This window comes from Canis aureus, chromosome 35 (genome assembly GCF_053574225.1).
Source record: "Canis aureus isolate CA01 chromosome 35, VMU_Caureus_v.1.0, whole genome shotgun sequence".
Lineage (NCBI taxonomy): Eukaryota > Metazoa > Chordata > Mammalia > Carnivora > Canidae > Canis > Canis aureus.
In genome coordinates, this window is record NC_135645.1 from 30,436,769 (window position 1) to 30,458,467 (window position 21,699).

The following is a 21,699-nucleotide window of genomic DNA, read 5'->3' on the forward strand; positions in this document are numbered from 1 at the left end:
GTTTTGTAGGCTGCTGAATCATGCGATGAACCTAGAACATCTGGATTAGTAGGTACCGGGAGTGGATTACCATATTGCCTAGAGGTCCTTAAGGCAATTTATGGCCAGCAGAGGACCGGTAGCCTTCCAGGGGCTAGAACATGCTTGATTTGTAAAAGAACAACAACAACAACCCACAGATGCACAGATGCACACCCAGGCACATCCACATCTACACCCCAGGCCACACAACCGTCAGACATTTCAAGCAGTGTACTTTCCAGGTGTATCTAGATGCATTTGACCAAGTTAAGATTTAGAGAATGAACCATCGGCCCGCTGCCCCAGCCCACCCCTACGCGCCACGCCGAGAGCTTACGTACAGTCTGGGCTCGTTTCAAACTCGAACTTGCGGCTGTTGCTCCCATAGCCCGCGGCGGTTCGGGCGCGGATTTGGAAAACATAAGCGGTGTCAGGCTTGAGGCTACTGATGGTGACGTTCGTGCCTCTTGCCCTCAGAATGGTGTAACTCGTCTCTTGCTCCTGCTTTGAGGTTAAAAAAAAAAAATCATGTTAAAATCAAGTCTTCATGATGCTGTCCGACGATACAAGGCGATCCACTCAAAACCAGTTCTTTCAGACGTTAGCCCAGAGCGTAGGGCCGCGAAAGACTCGACCCACAATCACTTCACTCTCCGGGTGCAACTGGGGCATCTTGAGGCTGAAGATACTCCCAGAATTCCCCAACGGGGGTGGAATGCCTGGTGTCCCGCACATAGAGCAGGAAAAGTCAGTTTTCATTTTTCCCATTTTTTCCCACTTAGTGAATATATATGCAAGTGGAAACACGTTTCCCTCAGAGCCGGGTCTGAATGAAAGCTTCGACCTAACTTCAAAAATACACTCACAAGGAGGAAAACACCTCTTTGCATTGAACTTAATAGGAATGCCCTACTGAGTCTGAGGAAAATATTTTTATATGATGATAAAACGTTAAACTTAAAAAACGGTCCAGGTTTTATATATACATACATATATGTAGCTCTACATGCATGACTTTAGTTATATGTGCCCTGTAGTAAGTCACTGCGGTTTAGTAGAGACAAATATCTTCAGATCAAAGTCTAGAGGAATTTCCCCAAAGGATCTCCTCCCGGAGACTCATGTTGTATATTAGGAGATTCACAGCGCACATTAACAGGGAAAGCTGTTTGGGTCAAACCTTGTGTAGAAAAATTGGATTTACATGGAATTGTGTTTTTCCCCTAAGGCACATTAATACGTGTTGAGCATTTTATGGGTAACCTGGTTTTGAGCACTGGCGGGATGTCCCTGCACCTGGGGTGGGGCCCAGAGTGGGTATCCTTAACCAAAAAGACGCAGGATATTACCGAAGAAATGAACGTTGCAGACATTTTGCAGTTAAACAATAGCATCTGAGTTGGTATGTTTAAAAAATGAAGAGGACCAAATATACTTATTTTACAGAAATAATTATTTCATTTGTTAAAAAAGTTGTTGTGCCTATACCCCAAAACTCAACTCTGCTCACCATCATCAGTGAATTACTGTCAAAAAAGCAAGAATGTAAGTTCTAGTGAAACATTCAAAATATTTTCAAGCATTATATGTATTTGGGAATAATTCTTAAATTCATGCATGTGCGATGTAAATATAAATATGCAATATTTATAATATTGCATGTATGCTAGTAGGCAATTTTAAAATTCTTAGGGAATAACGAGTAGATTCCGCTGTTTTTTTCCGGTACTGTTTAATATTGTTTTAATACAAGGATCTGCATTGTGCTTTGTCTGTAGAATGTCAAGGAAGTTCAGAATTTTTGTTTATGTCCGTAAAAAATGCAAACACAGATTGAGCCGTATTTCTGAATTGGCCCCGTAGCTCTAAAGGTTGGGTGCTTCCCAGGTCTGCTATCCAGTCTGAACTGAGGTGTATCATTACCTTTCTTTTTATGTTGTTGCACCGTCTATAAAACACGATTCCTATAGATGTCCGACCTATCTTGTCATACTTTTAAAAATAGAAGATCGTGATCGGGTGAGTATTTCACAGTGCAGCAGCGGAGCACCAGGAGCTAGGATATTAGTTACCCACTATGACTTCAGCACAATGCAGTTGATTAGGCCTCTCTTTGCTTTTAATGAAAGGGACATTCCTTTGAACATCTAGGACAAAAAGACGACATCATGCTTGTGAAATGCGTTAACCTCAGTGAAGAGAACTGCTACACAATGCAAATGAATGTGTATGCATTACACTTGTTTTTCTACAACGGATCATACGACTAATTCTCACATCCCTAATGATCCATTTTTGTGTAGAGCAAGGCAGGTTATACAGAGAAATCCACAAAAAGATAAGTCATGGGGGCTGGGATTCAAACTCGAGACCTGTTTATTAGCAGTGAGGCTCTGAGAAATTCAGATGATGCCACTGACCCTGTTTTCTTATTTGTGAATGAACCTATTTACCTATTTCATAGGATTATCAGACTTCTCAAAATTAAATATGTATGCAGAAGTGCTCTATAAAATGCTATATAAATGAACAATTTGTTTTTAATTCACTTGAAAACACTTTGTGGACTGCATTCAAATAGTTTGTGTTCACATGAGTCACTAATAAAACCTCCCAGCTCTGATACGGTTTGAATACGTATTGGTTCCAAATCTCACCGTAATTTATAACCAGGGAACGGCAAGTGCACTTTAGAGGTGCTGAAACAGTATAGTAAAAATTCCACTTATAAGTAATTATGCATCTATTTTTATGATTGTATCACCAAACCACAATTTTTAGGACGTGGAGCAAACTCACGCACCCCCTCGCACCTGCTAAATTACCTTGTACAGAATCAAGAAAGCTTTTCATTGTCAGACCAATTTTTGGTCTTGTTACACAGTTCAATGTTCCCATCTCTGCTGAAAGAGATTCCCAGGAATGTGAAGGTCAGGAAACGGTGCTTCGGGCCACAGAGAGCTCATCAATAGGCTAAGAGATCACTGTGAAGTAATTGGTACAACGGGGGTCTTGGTGCAGAAGGACATTGATGTCACTTCTAACGCCACACCAGATGGCTTAGGTTTGGTACTGACATGGTTGCCGTGACTTGTCGCTAGAGAAGGGGAAACTTAACACGGTGACTTCCAGTCCCCCCTCCATGGATCAACCAAAGGTGCCCCACGACCAGAGTCCCTAGCAGGGCCCCACCACTTCCTAGCAATGCCACTGGTGTCTTAGCAAGTGCACAGCTCCTAAGAAGGTGACTCCTTGCCCTACACTCCTGACCCTTTCCCATGGTTGCCCCACCTTTTCATAGTACTTGACCTCGTAGTCCAATATGATCCCATTGGGGTGTTCGGGCTCCTGCCAGGATAAAGAGATGCTGTTCCTGGACGTGCGATCCTTCTTAATTGTCACGACGGGCGACGGAGCTGTAGAGACAGAATGGGAGGGGGTGGTGGGAGGACACGAATGACTCCAATCAGAAAGGGCAGTAACGAGGGGCTGCAGAGAAGGCAACCAGAGAACGCTGGCTACGATGCCTCGTCCTTGCCGAGAAAGCGCTCTCCCCATCTCCGAGGAGCTGGAGTCTGGACGCCGCCCGCCTCGGCGCCCGCCAAGGTAACCAGGGGACACCTGCAGCGCCGGGGCGACTGAGCAGATGTTTCCAATCTGCTACCATGATGTCAGCAACGAAATATACGTGATATATTAAAAAAAAAGAACAAAACATCAGGGCTACCTATTTGCTATAATGTTGCAAAGTGATTAATGCCAGATTCTTCAGCTCATTGATAACATTTTCATATGGGACTGACTGTGGGAGGGCTGGAATCCATTAGGCACAGGAGTCCCTGGTATCCGTAGGTGATAATAATACTGGGTGTATTGCCAAATAGGCAGGGTTTAGAGCATACCACGGTAGGTCCTGACTTGCCACAAAGATCTTTGATGAATAAAAATATATATCCGAAAACAATGTCTTGCTATTACATTTATTATTATTATTTTAATATTTAATTAGAAGTACTGGGGAACTGACCGTTCTTTGTCAACGAATCTCTATGTTCTCAGGTGTCTGACTGGGTGTTGACCCACATGTGTTGTGTTTTGCTACGTATCATCAAACGGTTAGAATATAAATAAATGACATGTTTGGATCAGAGATTACAGGGTTAGCCTCATTTCTAATTGAAGATTAAATCTATTTTAAGGGATACCCTACTTCAAATCCTTCCATTAAAAAGGAAAATACCTAGGACCCCCCAGCGCACGTCTGGCTGCAGATCTGAGCCTTGGAACGCTGGCCAGCGGAAACGCCTCACTGTGGCCCAACGGATCCTGCCTTCATGGAACGAGCAAAGTACACAGTAAACACCAAACAAACAAAAATCAAGAATTCACAGGTACGTTAACTGCTGAATTGTTTTCTTTGCTAAGAGACCTATTTCCTTATAGATTTTTCTTAAATGAAGAACTATTAGAACCCCGTGTATCCATGTTCCTTTAACAGCAGGTGTTGGAAATTTGTATTTGTGGATTCGATGTTTCCACGATTGTCACATGCTGATGTTTGCATCTAACCTCCCAAACTGTTCCTGTCTACAAATGCCTTTCATTTTTATTCCTCACTTAAAAAACCGAGCTTCTGTTAAGCTTGCCAGGTGACACTTTAAAAGAAAGTGTAAGTCTAAATGAGGAATCCCTCTCAGTAAGTTTCCCATCCTCCTATTCCTATTATTTGTGGAATTTTGTGTGCACTTTTGTAACCAAAGCATCATTAATTTTATGACCTGGGAATGATGGTTTAATCTCTTTCCAAGGAAAAATGTAGGTGCTGCTTTCCTGACGGAGAAATGAATACATTTTCTTATTCATAATTTTCTCCCATTAGCAATTACTATCATTTCATGTAACTTAACATCATTGGCCTTTCATACTTAATTTTCATCTATTCATTATTATTATTTTATTTCCTGGACTGGCTTCACCACACCCTTGCCTCCCAACCTCCAACCTGTAGTGGTTTGCTGCTCTGAAATTTATTCTAAGCAAAGGGCAACTTATTTTGGTTATAATTAGTTAACATTTAATAAATGTTTTCAATGTTTCCAAATGTATCACTTAGTCATAAATAAAGGAAATGTGTTAATTTTTGGAGAATTATTTTCTTTTAACCTAATCCAACTATTTAAAAAACATTCATTATCCAACTGCTAATAGAAAAATTATAGCCATAACATCCTCGGAAACAAATTTTGCTTCTTGTAAAAACAATGGAGAAATCCCACTAATTTTCCTGCTGAAGTAAGCCCATTAATAGGCTAAATTTTTAAACAGCATTTCAAAGATGCTTGATGTTGGAACACCTCCCTAATAAACCCACGGAGACCCTACATTCATTCCATATCACCATGAAACTGGTTTATTTTCCCTACCAGTGAAAATACATTTTCAAAGTTTTTAAAATTATCATGTCTGGTATCTCTCCTTAAAAACAAAACAAAAACAAAAACATGAGAGAAACCAATTCATTTCAAAGAACAATTGTGATGGAGACTGTGTTAACTTTTTAATGAGAGCTTCTCAGGCTGTTTGGGATCTGCCCAAATTTTACTACTTGTGCCCTGAGCAGAACTTTACAACGGCTGAAATCCTTCAAAGGTCTTGGAGCAAGCTGCGGAGCCCTGTTTGACTGTAATAAATGGTCTTTTGTAATTCCACACTTACTTAAGTAGAGGCAATTGCTCGAAGCTTGTGCCATCTCAGAGTTAAATGAACCTTTTCTGATTGCTGCTTTTAGGCCCCTGTCAAGTCATTTGTTCTGCTCTTTTAATACAGGCCTCTCGCCTTGGCTGCGTTTCAGCAGTTTCAACTCCGTGCACCAGCTGGAGTCCCGTTATATTTATAGGTAATGCTCATCAATATTTTAATATTAATAAATAATTAACAAAAATTGTTTTTCTCTCTCCTGATAAATAATTTTAAGACGTAATAAAAAAAAACACATCCTGCAGAAAGAGATGAATTCCGTGGCTAATCCCTGTATCAATGCTTTCTTAGAAGGTTTTCTACAACACTCAACTCATGTCCTCAAGTATAATTTACCCACACTTCCTCACATGCTCATAGAATTTGTAATATTAATGAGAAACTGTGATACGGATCACATTTTTTCAAGTTAGTTCCCAGGTATTAAAGAGTAGTTTGCTCAAAGTATTGACTTCCAAAACCCATAGAAATCCATTATCATTCTTTTGTGTAGGAGATCATGGTATTGTGATATATATTGTGAAATAGATTTATTTTTGTCTCCATTTCTGTGTTTTATTAACTTTGTGATTTGAAAGAATCGTGGGTCATGGTTACATGGAATGAAAACAAAACAAAACAAAACACCAAGATCTGTCCCAAGACAAGAGAAGCGCCCAGCACTGGGGTAGGAAGTTCCATAGGCAGAGGAGACTCGGGTCTTTTCCAGCAAACTGCAGGTGTTTGAGATGAAACAGCCATTACTGGGGAACACCCCAACAGCTCCGGAGTGACAGTTGCAATCCAGTTTCAATCCTTAGATTCCTTAAATGACACATTACTGAGATGACTCTCTCTTATCAAGAGGAAGAAATCGGTGATAAAGTAGGCTACTGTGAAAGTGGCCAGGCCCGAATTCGCGCAGGTTGGTAAATGTGGAGGCCCGCAGGGAGAAAATACTGACATAGATCCCAGTTACTTATTTATAGAGGAAAGATTTTCTCTCACTGTCAGTGTAACCTGAGCCATTGACGGCATCTAATGAACTAATAATAGTAAAAAAAAATTACAATGAAGAAGCAAAACATATCGGGCTAAGAGGTTTCCACGTACAGACACTGGGTTTGAAACGGGGCTGTACGGCTTGCAAGTTGTATTCGAGTTACACTGGGTAGACTTACACGCCAAATCCACCGACAGGCACGGAAGAGATTGATTATTCCAACTACGGTGTTTTTAAGCTACATTTATTATGGTTCTGCAGCTAAAATATGACCCATCCTTAGAATCAGGAAGTCAAAACTTCAAAATTCAACTCCTAAAGGATCCGGGTTTGGTTTGTTTGTTTTTATTGGGACTTTCCTCTTTCTGGGTTTGGGAATTTCTAATGAACCTCTGAGGTATCTGTGGTTTAGAGATCGGACAAGTTAAAGTAATAACAAAAAAGCCTCAGTATTTCTTTTCTAAGTGAGCCAAAGCTTTTAAAAATTATCTCCATGGGAAAATATCACGAAGTAAATGGTTGAAAGATTTTTACTTTGAATCAGACATGCTTTTAAAAATACTACTCTCTTATATTTTTGTACCACTCGGTACAATGCCCACTTAAGAACATTTCCTTCTTGGGGTTTTTTCTTTCTTTTTTTTTTCCGGAAGTGAACCCTTCTATTAAATCCAGAAACACTCTTGGGTTTGAATTAGCATAATCATTCATAGCTTCAAGTTCTCCATCTCACCAGCCCTACCCGGACTTCCTCCACCTGTTATTCTCTGGAATTTCCTGTTGGAGTCTCAGGACTCGATATCTTTACAGCCCAACCAGTTTGGATTTCAGAGGTAAACTTCTTTATATTTTCTCCCTCACCATGAACCCCACACGGCAACAGTTTCAACATCTGAAAGCTGACAAATTTTCTTTATTCGGTTCTAGTTTTCCAGCCCTGCTTCAGTTCAAACTCTTGCCAATTTTCCCCTAGATTCTATATTTTCCATCCTGATTGTTCCAGAAATTCAACTTTCTACACACTTTGATGACTTATTATTTTATAAAGTAAATGGAACATTAGCACTCCTCTCCTTCAAAATTTCATAATCTCAATCAAGTTTTTTCTAAACTCATTAACTAAATAATAAGATCCAAAAGAAAGGTCTAGGAATTTAAATTCAATTTGCCAACATATAGTTTTGAATTTAAATTTAAAAAATGTAAAACAAAAAAGAAAGCTCTAGGAATTTACATTTTTAAGAAGTTTGTATCAGAAGAGTCTGAAGATCACAAATTTGGGGAATGTCCTGGACTACAATAAGATACATAAATTGAAATTCATGACATAAATATTTAAGATTCCTCATAAGACCGCAACACACATACCAGCTTTATGATTTATTGCTCTCCTTTCAAACTGAAAACCTAAAGGTAATTCCTTTGGTCATCTGTCCACAGGGTGCTGCTACACTTGCTACCTGGAACATTCAATCTCTTCCTTTTTTTGTCTGAAAAATCTTTTGCATTTGTTATCCTTAGAAATCATGGCTGGGACACCCAGGTGGCTCAGTGGTTGAGCATCCACCTTCTGCTCAGGTTGTGACCCCGGGGTCCTGGGATCGAGTCCCACATTGGGTTCCCTGTAGGGAGCTTGCTTCTCCCTCTGCCTATGTCTCTGCCTCTCTCTCTGTGTCGCCCATCAATAAATAAATACAATCTTAAAAAAAAAAAAAAAGAAGAAAGAAACCCATTGCTAATTCAATTCCCCCGAAAGCCCTTCCTGAGTCCCTTAGACAAGAGTTACTCCGCTTCTTCTTGTGCCCGGACACACAGAATCCTGTCCATTCTCTTACTCCTCAGCCCGCAGCATTGTGCTGTGGTTGCATCAGTTGCTTACCAGGCTGTCTCCACTGCGTTATAACCCCTCCTGGTCTTCAGTGCCCAACCTGACATCATGAAAACCTTGCATAAAACTAGCTGTGCAGTTTGGTTAGCTCTGCAGGAAAGCATACAATATATTTTGTGGTTATTTCCTTTGAAAGATAAGTTCTGTTTAGCTCTTGATGTTAAAATAATAGAATTCAAACCAAAGTGAAAACTATAATGTGTTTAGCAGAGATACCATTATGTATAAAATTATGTCATTAATTTCCTACAGTAAAGAGAAAAGGAATTTTCTCAATGGAACCAACGGTGCCAGAAGAAAAACACTTTAAGGCTGTACATTGAAAGTAAATTCACTAGTGATAGAAGAAGGGCTCATTTCATAGGTGTTTATTGCATGGGTCCTTTAAGAAGAGGTCCCATTTTTCACTTTTTAAAATTGCTTTTCACATTCCTTATTTTTAAAATTAAGTTTTCCTTTAAATATCATTCAATAGCCACACAGAATCAATGTGGTCTTCAAAAAAAATTTTTTTTTAAACTAGTCTTTTCCTCCTGTTTCTCTTGTATTTTCCTATGATTACCATAGTCACAACACTTGTGCTCACCAAACGCAGGGCTTTTCCGCACCGGCCAATTCTAGGACACCAGCGGGGTCTCCTGCGACACTATGTCCCGGGGAGGGGGGGCGTCAGGCCCCAGGGGGAGCGCCCGGCCCAGGAGGCCCCGCTTACAGAGCACGGCGGCAGGTGGCAGGACCCCCGCGGCGGGGCCCCCCAGGGATTCGCAGCACTTCCTCCCGCACCGGATCCCCTAGGAGGGCTCGCAGCTCTCGGGGAAGGACTTGAGTTCACGGATTTGTCACAGACGGTGACGGGGACGGGGACGCGGACGCCCCGCGACCAAGGGACGCCCGGAGCGAGGGGCGGGAGGGTGCCGGGCACAGGAGCCCCCCGCTGTGGAGGCTGCGGGGGCTGCGGGGCTCTGCAGGGCGTCTCCGTCCTGCTGCACGGGTGGGCTCCAGGAACCGGGTCTCCCCGCGCCCCTCCCCGGGGTCCTCCTCCCCGCGCCTCTCCCTGGGGTCTCCTCCCCGCACCCCTCCCTGGGGTCTCCTCCCCGCACCACTCCCGCGGGGGTCTCCTCCCCGCACCCCTCCCTGGGGTCTCCCCGCACCCCTCCCTGGGGTCTCCTCCCCGCACCACTCCCGCGGGGGTCTCCTCCCCGCACCCCTCCTTGGGGTCTCCCTGCACCCCTCCCTGGGGTCTCCCCGCACCCCTCCCTGGGGTCTCCCCGCACCACTCCCGCGGGGGTCTCCTCCCCGCACCCCTCCCTGGGGTCTCCCCGCACCACTCCCGCGGGGGTCTCCTCCCCGCACCCCACCCTGGGGTCTCCCCGCACCACTCCCTGGGGTCTCCCCGCACCACTCCCGCGGGGGTCTCCTCCCCGCACTCCTCCCTGGGGTCTCCCTGCACCCCTCCCTGGGTCTCCCCGCACCCCTCCCTGGGGTCTCCCCGCACCACTCCCGCGGGGGTCTCCTCCCCGCACCCCTCCCTGGGGTCTCCCCGCACCCCTCCCTGGGGTCTCCCCGCACCCCTCCCTGGGGTCTTCCCGCACCCCTCCCTGGGGTCTCCTCCCCGCACCCCTCCCTGGGGTCTCCTTGCACCCCTCCCTGGGGTCTCCCTGCACCCCTCCCTGGGGTCTCCCCGCACCACTCCCGCGGGGGTCTCCTCCCCGCACCCCTCCCTGGGGTCTCCCCGCACCATTCCCGCGGGGGTCTCCTCCCCGCACCCCTCCCTGGGGTCTCCCCGCACCACTCCCGCGGGGGTCTCCTCCCCGCACCCCTCCCTAGGGTCTCCTCCCCGCACCCCTCCCTGGGGTCTCCCTGCACCCCTCCCTGGGGTCTCCCCGCACCCCTCCCTGGGGTCTCCCCGCACCACTCCCGCGGGGGTCTCCTCCCCGCACCCCTCCCTGGGGTCTCCCCGCACCATTCCCGCGGGGGTCTCCTCCCCGCACCCCTCCCTGGGGTCTCCCCGCACCATTCCCGCGGGGGTCTCCTCCCCGCACCCCTCCCTGGGGTCTCCCCCCCGCACCCCTCCCTGGGGTCTCCTCCCCGCAACCCTCCCTGGGGTCTCCCCGCACCGCTCCCTGGGGTCTCCTCCCCGCACCCCTCCCTGGGGTCTCCCTGCACCCCTCCCTGGGGTCTCCCCGCACCCCTCCCTGGGGTCTCCCCGCACCACTCCCGCGGGGGTCTCCTCCCCGCACCCCTCCCTGGGGTCTCCCCGCACCATTCCCGCGGGGGTCTCCTCCCCGCACCCCTCCCTGGGGTCTCCCCCCCGCACCCCTCCCTGGGGTCTCCTCCCCGCAACCCTCCCTGGGGTCTCCCCGCACCCCTCCCTGGGGTCTCCTCCCCTTACCCCTCCCTGGGGTCTCCCTGCACCCCTCCCTGGGGTCTCCCCGCACCCCTCCCTGGGGTCTCCCCGCACCACTCCCGCGGGGGTCTCCTCCCCGCACCCCTCCCTGGGGTCTCCCCGCACCATTCCCGCGGGGGTCTCCTCCCCGCACCCCTCCCTGGGGTCTCCTCTCCGCACCTCTCCCTGGGTCTCCCCGCACCCCTCCCGTGGGGGTCTCCTCCTCGCGCCCCTCCCTGGGGTCTCCCCGCACCCGTCCCCCGGGGTTGTCCCCCCCGCACCCCTCCCTGGGGTCTCCCCGCACCCCTGCCCCGGGGGCTCACGGAGCTGGCCGGTCGGGGCGCCGTCAGGGCCGCCGGAGCCTCAGCCCTTGTCCCCTGTGCAGACCCCGGGCGCGGCCCCAAGAGGCCCAGGCCGGCATCGCCGCGGGTCCCGGCTGCGCAGAGACGCCCCAGGGTCCCCTCGGGGCCACGACGTCCCCTCGGAGGCCAGGAAGCCCCGCGCCGCGGGAGCGGGGGGGGGGGGGGGCGTCAGGTGACCCCGTGACTGGGCGCGGCCCGCCCGAGGCCCCCCGCGGGCCTGCACGGAGGTGTGGACGGGAGACACGCGGCCCTTCGGCATCTGCCGCGCGCTTGGAGCCCCGCCCGAGGCCCGCCGCCCTTGGTCTGAGGCCCGCCGCCCGCGGTCGCTGCGGTCGGGCGGGGCAGGTCAAGGCCTGGTGGGTGGAGCCCGCGGCGGCCGCTCAGCCCAGGCCTCTCCCAGCGCCCGCCCCTCTCCGGCTGCCTCTCCCCCTCCAGGAGCTGGAGTCTCCAGAAAAATAAAAGAGGTAATCATTTAGGTAGGAAATACTCCGAAGTAGAACACAGAACGGTTTTTTTCTCGACTATTTGTCTTTGAAGAATGTAGCCGACTAGCACATTTGTCCTAAGATACTGAGACTCCTAAAGAGGCGACATACATCTGCTCCATCATTACCTTTTAGGAAAAAGAAGTATGTTCCTTGGATTTGCCGCGACGTTCTACAATCTTCTTTTAAGGTCGTCTGGTGGCCCTGAGTCCTTTCAAAGTCTATGCAGTTTCAGAGTCTCATGAGCTCTACCCGAAGACATCACGGGTTGGTGTGCAAGGCAATGGTAGAGAGTTGGTTCTTCATCTAAATCTCTCTGTGTGTGTGTGTCTGTATGTATGGCTTTTAATCTAATGTTGTTTCTTATACAGATGATCGGATGCTTCTGGAGGGTCTGGTTGTCCTTTACTCTTTGCTAGACAACTGAAATTCCACTACATCTGGGGCATTCCTCTGTTTCCTCCTCACTTACACAGGAAACATAAAGTACCTCAAACTCCCTCGACATTTAGCTATGCACACATCATTTTAAAATATGCACCATTCAGAAAAATAAAAAATAAGATATGCAATGTTCTTTATTTCTGAAAATATATGCTTTAGACTTCTATCTGCCTAAGCCTACCCTCAAAAAAATGCATTCCAGAGATAATATAAACAGTCTACAGGGAAAGGATAGAATCTCCCCTTCCAGACAGCCAACAGTTGTTTGAGAAATTCCTCACGTCACGAAGTTTCTTAATATCTTAAAATTTCCAGAATATACAGCTTGACTTTGTGAGTATTAATGTCTAAATCCTGAATTTTTTAGAAGTCATCTTAGGTATGTTTTCCTAGTTATATATTTAGAAGATTTGCCCCAGTGGGATTTTCATATCTCAGGTCCTGAACGAATGTAGGATTACCTTCAATAACATCTCCTACTTTTTGTCTTAGTTGAGTGGTTTCCACAAAATAAAGACAATAGAGTAGAAGCTTCAAAATTAAAGTTAGCAATCAAAATAAACAACTAAATGTGAAATCTTGGGCACAATCAGTTGCTATTTTATCCAACTTTTTAGTATAGACCAGGCTATTTTAGCACAGATGGTTCCAAAGATTGAGAGACAATTGTTGAATGTAGCTAATGGAAACATGGTGGTGGGAAAGGATTGTGGTGGGAAATGAAGCCCAGATGAAAGAGCAAATCTTAGGTTGTAACTAAGCTAACCACACTGTGAGTGTTTGTTTGCTTGTTTGTTTGTTTGTTTGTTTGTTTGTTTGTTTTAAAGGGCTGCTGAAGTAATAGGTCTCTTCAGGCTCAGGGTCGCTCGGACAGAGCTGCTGCATTCCAGCACGGGAGAGAGGGAACCGACCTTGGACCTTGGTAGCATTCTCTCGTGGAGCTTGTGACAAGGGGCTGCTGCTTTCTAATTGACTGTGGGAGTGGAGACGTACGATTTAAATAGTTCCTAGTGCAGAAGAGGCCTGACATTATTCAGCTTCCACTTTACAGACAAAGATAAGAAATCTAGTCAAAAAGATTATCTCGTTGGGTTGTTTGATTCATGTGCTCAATCGAAATGGGAAGGAAAAGAAAAATTTACATTATAGGATGTTATGTTACATTTGGAAACAAGGCATACTGGTCTTAAGTAAAACTTCTTTAGGCAAACTAACTAGATGGATGGCAAGAGGCCACTGATAGAAATACTCAATGTTTTGAGTGGGAAAGGTATCTTTTTCAAAAGTCATTCTGTTTTACACTTATAATGCACTACATATGCACTACATATAACTATTATAGTGCACTACAATGTACTACATATAACTATTATTTCTATTTAAAAAGAAGCAAAAAGTTTTTTTACTCAAATATCATATCACTTTATTGACTATCTTTTTTGTAATTTTCTGTATTCTTGATGCTCTGGTACCTGAAGCCTTGCTGACTGGAGACAGACTGCCTCTCCCAAGACTAGCCAATTCTTAGAAATAGCGAAGACTAACCAAGGAGGGTGCAAACTAATCAATCTAGAGCCTTATCTATCTGCATTTATATTCCAGGAGACACTTTTTCTCTGCCCGAATCATCTCAGGGCTAGATACAAGGCAGCAAGCAAGCCCCAGTGCTTCAAAGTTCATCCTAGGTCTACTTATCTTGCCTTGCCCAAAGAAACCATGATAAAGGCTCTTGCCCATTCTATCCACTTGCTCCTTCTGCCTTCTGACTGATGCTGTGCCCCTCCCCCCCATACTGTGGTACTCTCTCCCCTTCCTCTTGGGAAACGTGACAAACCATCTTTTTCATAACAATCATCACCTGGTGATGATGGACCAATCTGTTGGTCTCATCACAGTTGAAGAATAATAAAAACTACATCTTTAAAACAATTACAAGAGTGTAATATTGACTAGAATTCATTGCATACAATATACCTCTTCTCAACAGTACTATGAGCTATCTAAGAAAATATCTGGCATGCACAGTCTTGCTATGATTTTTTGTCTCACTCCCATCAAATCCAGAGACTTCCATGATGTGCCATTTTTGATGCTTAACCAACACGAAGGGTTAAAAATAGCCTACAGCAACTTTAATAATCCATGATTTTAACCTCTTAAGCTATTTAAGGAATAGCTACTTCTTTTATAAGGTTGTTGTCTGTTGGGCTCCTGTGTCTCTGCTCATCAGTTCCATGATTTTTTTTTTATATTTTATTTATTTATTCATGAGAAACACAGAGAGAAAGAGAGGCAGAGACACAGGCAGAGGGAGAAGCAGGCTCCATGCAGGGAGCCCGAGGTGGGACTTGATCCTGAGTCTCCAGGATCATGCCCCGGGCTGAAGGCAGGTGCTAAACTGCTGAGCCACCCAGGCTGCCCCAGTACCATGATTTTAGCCAGATTACATCATTAGTTAGAAACCTCACACTAAATTGTAAGCTAACACTTTTATCTGGACCTTGTTGGCACTCTTGGGGCCTCAAGGTGAACCATTTTGTTCTGTCCTCACCAGATCCTTTCATTTTTTTAAGAAAAGAAAAGACAATGGAGACAATGATGCCATAGTTGTGTCAGTGCAGATTTCTTCAAGGCATTGTATATAAACCCTGTTGTTCAGGATCAACTAGGGTCTGTGTCAGAAGTAATAAGTAGCTAACTTTAATTGGGGCATCCAGATTGGAAGTGTGCGCACATACACTCTCTGGCATTCATGCATGTGTATGAATTCGAGTGTGGTCCTATAATAACTTCACTTTCACTTATATACTTTTCTTGGGTGGGTGAGAAATTGATTTACTCCTGAAGGAATGACAACTGTCCTTATAAGTATCACATGCATGAGTGAGCAACCATTACTTTTACTGCTGTATGAATCATGAATTTTTATAGTGCATTATCCCTCCATAAATGTACACCATTGAAGTATATGTTACATCTAAATATTATCGATTCTGTGTGCAGAAGCAGAAAAAACGTTGAGAAATGGTGCTTAGCATATGGCTTATGTAGACCTGGCCCATATGGCTTGTTCAGGGCTAGCAATCTACCCTACGTGGGGCAGAGACCAACTGTAGCAGGAAAGTCCTCTCTAGGAGTCATGGAGTGGAGTTCATCTCTTCCTTTAGGGGGTAAAAGCCCAAACCTCCTATACCAGGAAATCTGCAAAAGCTGGTCAAACACTGGAAATTGGATTTTCAAAATTAGCTCAGACTTATCCAATTTACTCACATATAGAAATACTCAGTGGCTTGAAAAGAAAGGGGGGAGGGGCAAGAGAGTATTCCAGAAAAGAAGATTTTTGATAGGTCGCTATATAGAATTCAGACTATTTGATTACCATGAAATCAACTTCCCGAACAGCCCCACTTCCATATTATCTTGATGCCAGGAACTTGTTTATGACACAGTTATGCTCTTAAAGAGCACCGTGGTCTTTATTTGTTAATTTGAAAGAAATCACCTGGAAAAAGTTTTTTTGAAGATTTATCTGCTAATTTATTAAAGAGAAAGAGTATGTGAGAGAGAGAGAGAGAGCAGCAGGAGAAGGAGAGAAGCAGGTTCCCCACTGAGCGAGGACCCCCACCCAGTGCCAGATCCCAGGACCCTGAGATCATGCATGATCTGAGTTGAAATCAACAGTCAGATGCTCAACAAATGGAGCCACCCACGTGCCCGTCACTTGAGAATTTTCAAGTAAAATGGGAAAAAGTTAAATGCATTTGACAACTGCATGATTCCTCATACGTGCTCTACATCCCCTGAAATTATGCATCACAACCCCATTATCTGATTTCGATTAAAATTTAAGAAATTCAATAATAAAAAAAAAAGAGGTTGTGTTTATTAATTTTGTGTAGTTCAGCTGCCTGAAGGATGTAGGTGGGAAGTATGCTAATTTGGGTGTGTTTGCATATTTATACAAACAAAGTGCACACCAGCAGAGACAGAGTTTCTCAAAGGAATCATGCCTGCAAAATTTCTATTTTGGCTGTAAAATTTGCATTGTTCATGCTTGCATTTAGTAATACTTCTCAAACTTTTTTTGTCCTAAACCAATTCCCTTTCTCTAGTCCATATCACTTGATTAAGAAATGAAAACATCTAATTGCAATAAATAACATTTTATTCCCCACAGAGATGCTAAAAAATATAAGCAGAAACAAAAGGGAAATTGCAGAGGCAGACTACCTGCTGCTTAATTTCCATGATGCCTGTGGTTTGACCTCTTTAGTTCCAGGCACAAGATTAATTTATCTAAAGAAGTTTTGTCAAATGCCTTTTGAGCTAGCATGAGTTTTGGAAGAATCTGAGTTCTCAGGTCCATCCAAATAAGGAAAATACATCAATACATATTTTTGCCATTATGTAAACTCTTCATAATTGACCTTAGAATTTTAAGGACTGGAGCAAATTAATTTTCACATGCCACATAAAAATTTTAGCACATTAGAAAAAAATAGCCTTAAGTTGTTCCATTTTTGGATTGCATAAGTAAAGCTAAAAAGAAAATTATGTGGATACAAATATAGTAATACTTGTTTCTTTTAGGAATTTGGCTTTCCCTTTAATGTGTGTATTTAGTTTCCTGCATTTCGAATTCCCAACAGCTAGCAGACAATTCTCCTTAGTTTACACAGACCGAGAGTTCTCAGACAGAGCTGGGTAAACTGCAGGAAGGGAGACAGTACATTTTACCTAAGGTGTGGAAAAATCCTAACATTCAGTCCCAAGTTTGTGAACTAAACTCAAGTCACTTTGTGCTGAGTTTTATTTATGAAAAATTAAATTCAATATGAAGACTGTTAAATTAGAATTTACATTTAAAACCAGAACTTAAAAGGCAGTACAGGCTCATCGTTACTTATTAGAGGGCTAAAGATATCCTCACGTATCCCACCAGTCGAATCAGTCAGAAGAGTTACTAAAAATTTTGAATTATACACTTGAAAATGGCAAATTTCATGAGATGTAAAACACCCCAAAAAGTCATATACTTATGCATGTTTTTATAAAGGAATAATCTGAAATAAAAAAAATAATATACATGGTTTACCGGTACTGAGAGGTGGTTACATTAGTTATATGGCTTTGAATAATTTTGAACATTTTTCTGCTGTGTTCCTAATATTTTTTCTCTAATTTTCAGGCTTGTTTGTGGGGAAAAAAAAAAACCATATCTGGGTGAAACTATTTTATAGGTATTATTACTTGTTACTGACCTGCTCTGTCAGATTTCTTCCGGAATTGAAAAACAATAAGCCAGGAATCATTATTATTCACATTGCAGTCTGTGGTTTAGCCACAGAAACATGCTTTTCAAGTTAAATTTCCTTCAAAATGCACCTAGCTAGAAAAAAAAAAATAAGGGAAAAATGCTAGAGGCAAAGTAAACTTGAGGTTTGAGAGGACTGGCAGTCCATTCTCCAAATGCAACTGGGTTTTTCTACTGCATTACATTAGAGGGGGCCCACAGTTGGTTTTCAAATATGCATTTATGGATCTATGCATATATCTTGTTTTTCTGGATGGTTGATGTGTGGTATTTTTATTTTTTGTTGGCCTTACAAATTAACTGACTGTCAAATGGATTTGGGGCTATAATGATTTGGTTTAATACTCTGAAAGGGGGGGGGTCCTGAAACAGGAATCCTATAAAACCAGACATTGAGGGGCACCTGGGTGGCTCAGCGGTCGAGAGTCTGCCTTCGGGCTCAGGATGTGATCCCGGGGTCCTGGGATCCAGTCCACATTGGGCTCCCTACAGGGAGCCTGCTTCTCCCTTTGCCTGTGTCTGCCTCTCTGTCTCTCATGAATAAATAAATAAAATCTTAAAAAAAAAAAAAAAGACCAGACATTGGGTTCTAAACAATGTATTCAATTTGCAAATGAGTGCATGTGGAATGAATATTCCATTAATACATAATGTTCAATATAAAGCATCTAATGCATAGGCAGTTACACAAAATCAATATAATGTCTGTGCTCTTTTCATTCATAAATTCCAAAAGAATGCATACAGACACATTGGGAAGTTCTTTTGGTAATTCACCATGAGCGTCTATTGAAATTGTGGATCATGATGTCAGACCAGAAAAAAATCAATCCAAATAAAACAAGTTTTGAACAACAACAACAAACCTATGTCTTTGTTCTAAAACCCCTATCGATTAAACCTGTTATAAGGGAAAGGACTAAAAAAACTACAGACGCAAAAGGAAAATTTTGAGAAAAAAATTTCCAACACATTCCATGAAAAGTCAGCAGGGTTTTCCAGGAAACAATCAAGCGATTGTAGGAAGAAAACACGCAACCAAAGATTGTATTCAGTTAACATCTATAATTTAACAAAATAACATATGCTCAAAGTCACTTTTTGAAGACAAATTAAAAGGTCCTTATGGACTATAAATTGCTAACTACTGATGTTCTTCTAAGGAAACGACGAATGATATTGATGACTAACTATCCCAAGAGGGCCTGCTGAAAAACTGGAGTCTGAATATTTAGTGCTGACTTTGCTGGTAACTTCGAAATCTTAAATCAACACATGTTTAATCCAAAGTGGAAGATAAGCAATTTAGAGGAAACTCAATATTTTTAAGAATAAATATAAATTCAATAAAAAATTATGAGCACAAATATTTTATGAAATCTGAACATGAATAGAGCTATATGGATCATCAGAGATCCAATACCAATGAAAAAGTTCTATATCCATAGTATTTTCAAAAAGAACACTGATGGAATGTGTAACCTGAATGTAATGATCTTAAAAATCCTACACAGGAAGATATATTTATACATATATGTCACCTAATATTTTAAAATATATATTTATTATAATAAAGATGTATGTACCATTGACATATGTATCTTATCTGCAGCTTGGCCTTCCAGGGTTTCGGCTACCTGTGGCCACCCATAGCCCAGTAGCAGGGGCTCCTCCTTCCAACTTAGCATGAGAATGGTGACCTGATGCTACTGCCCAGGCCTACGTCATTCACCCCATTTCATCTCTTGAGGAAGCAGGCATCTGATGCAGGCACATCATCAGCATAAGGAGGGTGTGCAAGTACAGGTGGAACTTTGAGGGGAAGACAGAGACAGGGAAAGAGCACATTCCCATCACCATTATCAGGCTATAATCACTCTGCTTTATTCTTAGTTACTGTTACTCTCTACCTGTGCCTGATTTATAAATTAGACCTCAGCACAGGTGTGGATGCATAGGAAAAACGTAGTGTATATAGGGCTTGGTATCATCTATGGTTTCAGGCCCTCATGGGGATCTTGGAATGTGTTCCCCTCAGGGCTGTCCTGCACACGCTCACACACACACATACACACACACACATCTCCTATTCAAACCTCAATTACTGATCATTTTATGTATATATAACAGATATTTTATATTTTATACATCATATATATTTTATATATATTTTATATTATATATTTTGTATATCTATTTTATTTTACATATTTTATATTTATATATAAATATGATCTTCTATATATCACACATTCTTTTATTTAATTCTAACAGCTATCTTACACAAAAAATGAGATTTATTTTTTCCAATTCCACAAAAAGGAAACCCAGAATTAAAACATTAAGGAACTCAGCTAAAACAACAGTTGGCAAATAGTGATGCTCCCATTCACTTTCACATCCTTCTCTCATTTGAATCCCTTCGTTCACACCTGCCAGTACCCTTTGCAAATCATGAGAGAATTTGTTTCTATTTTACAGAAGAGAGAAAAAAGTGAATTTTCTAAGAAAAAAAAAGTTTATGAGTAGAATTCACCCCCCTGCCCTTCCTTCCTACTTTTCCCCTGGAATAAGACTAAAGACTATTGAGGTGGTTCTCCGGAGAGACGCTCGAGGCCTGACCCGCGTGTCATCTCGGGGAGCCACCACCCGACTAGCCACCCTCTCCTTATTATGTCCTCAGGCCCTTTCTGAATCTCTAGTGTCATGACTAGACATGCGGCTTCCTTTCGCATACCTGCGGTTAATGCCTTGGCACTGAGTGGCACAGTCCTCCTTGTGCTACTGTGTGTGTGTGTGTGTGTGTGTGTGTGTGTGTGTGTGTGAGATCCCAGCGAGGATCTCTTCACGAATTACTGATGCCCCTGTTCCCCCAAACGCGCATGCAACCTACTACCTCGGTTCAGCACCCGCTGGCCCGGGCCCGCCGCTGGTCGCCGGATTCCCGTGGGCGTCCCACCCGTGTCCCCGCGGTGCCCCCGGGCGCCCCCAGAGGCTTCTCAGCCGCACCCGGCCCGGGGCGGCCTTCCTCTGAGCAGCGGGGTCGCGGCTGGAGGTCCGAAGAACAGGTGTCCCTTGCCTTACTTTCACCCTGGGACCAGCGCTCAGGTGCCCCCGACGACGGGGGGCGGTGATGTGGGAGCCCCCGAGGCTCTCTGCCTTCGGGGGGTAGCCCGGGAGCCAGCGTTCTCCCCAGCGCCCCCCCCCCCCGCCCCCCACCGCGTTGAGCAGCACAACCGGCTTCGGGATTCTCGCAGGGCAACTTGACCAATGCCCCCCCTCCCCGGGTCGTCTCGCGCGTCCCTGTGTCGCTTCCACACTCCCCTACCTGTGTCACCTGGCGTAATCTCCCCAGAAACCAACTTGCATTCAAATCCTCATCTCAGCATCTACCTCTGGGAGAATATGAACCAAGTCACCTTGCGTCAACAACGGTTCCCCCCCGATAATGACGACAGCCAAGTCTGTCCTGAGCTCTGTTGAGATTTCTGGGATTAAAAAAAAAAAAAAAAAGATTTTATGTATTTATTCATGAGAGACACAGAGAGAGAGAGAGAGGCAGAGACCCAGACAGAGGGAGAAGCAGGCTCCCTGCAGGGAGCCCGACAGGGGACTTGATCCCTGGTCTCTGGGATCACGCCCAAAGGCAGGCACTAAACCACTGAGCCACCCAAGGGTCCCCAGGTTGCTGAGATATTTAAGCAACTTAGATCTGCTCTGGTTAACAGCCGACTGTGTCCTTAGGACGTTTTCGCCTGCGCGGGCTCTGCACCCAGGAAACCAAAGGCAGGCACCTCAGCGAGTCACGGTGACCAGAGCTCGGTGCACACGCAGCCCCACCCCAGCACCCTCACGCTCTCAAACTCACGCTCGACAGTCGTAGATCGTCACAGAGATAACTTTGGAAGCTATTTGAGTAACAGGACTATGGCTGCTGTCGTGGGGCGAGCCCCCGTGGTCCGTGCGGCAGCTGGGTGGCACCACCGACTCAGTGAGGCCTCCGTTTCTCCGTCTCTGAGCAGCAGCGGCTCCTGAACCACAGTCCGTGTTTAGAGATTTC

The 21,699-nt window shown here is 44.6% G+C and overlaps 1 protein-coding gene across 4 annotated transcripts in view; it reads right to left on the bottom strand.

Annotated features, from left to right (window-relative positions):
* EPHA3 (EPH receptor A3) overlaps positions 1–21,699 on the bottom strand; it is a 329,015-nt gene that overhangs the window by 72,186 nt on the left and 235,130 nt on the right. For 3 of the 4 annotated variants that reach the window (XM_077883995.1, XM_077883996.1, XM_077883998.1), the window contains exons 6-7: positions 3,313–3,437; positions 363–525 (exon numbers count right to left, since the gene is read on the bottom strand). In XM_077883995.1, coding sequence (XP_077740121.1) covers positions 363–525; positions 3,313–3,437 — 288 coding nt within the window. The remainder of the gene's footprint in view (positions 1–362; positions 526–3,312; positions 3,438–21,699) is intronic. The other variant, XM_077883997.1, reaches the window with a different exon arrangement.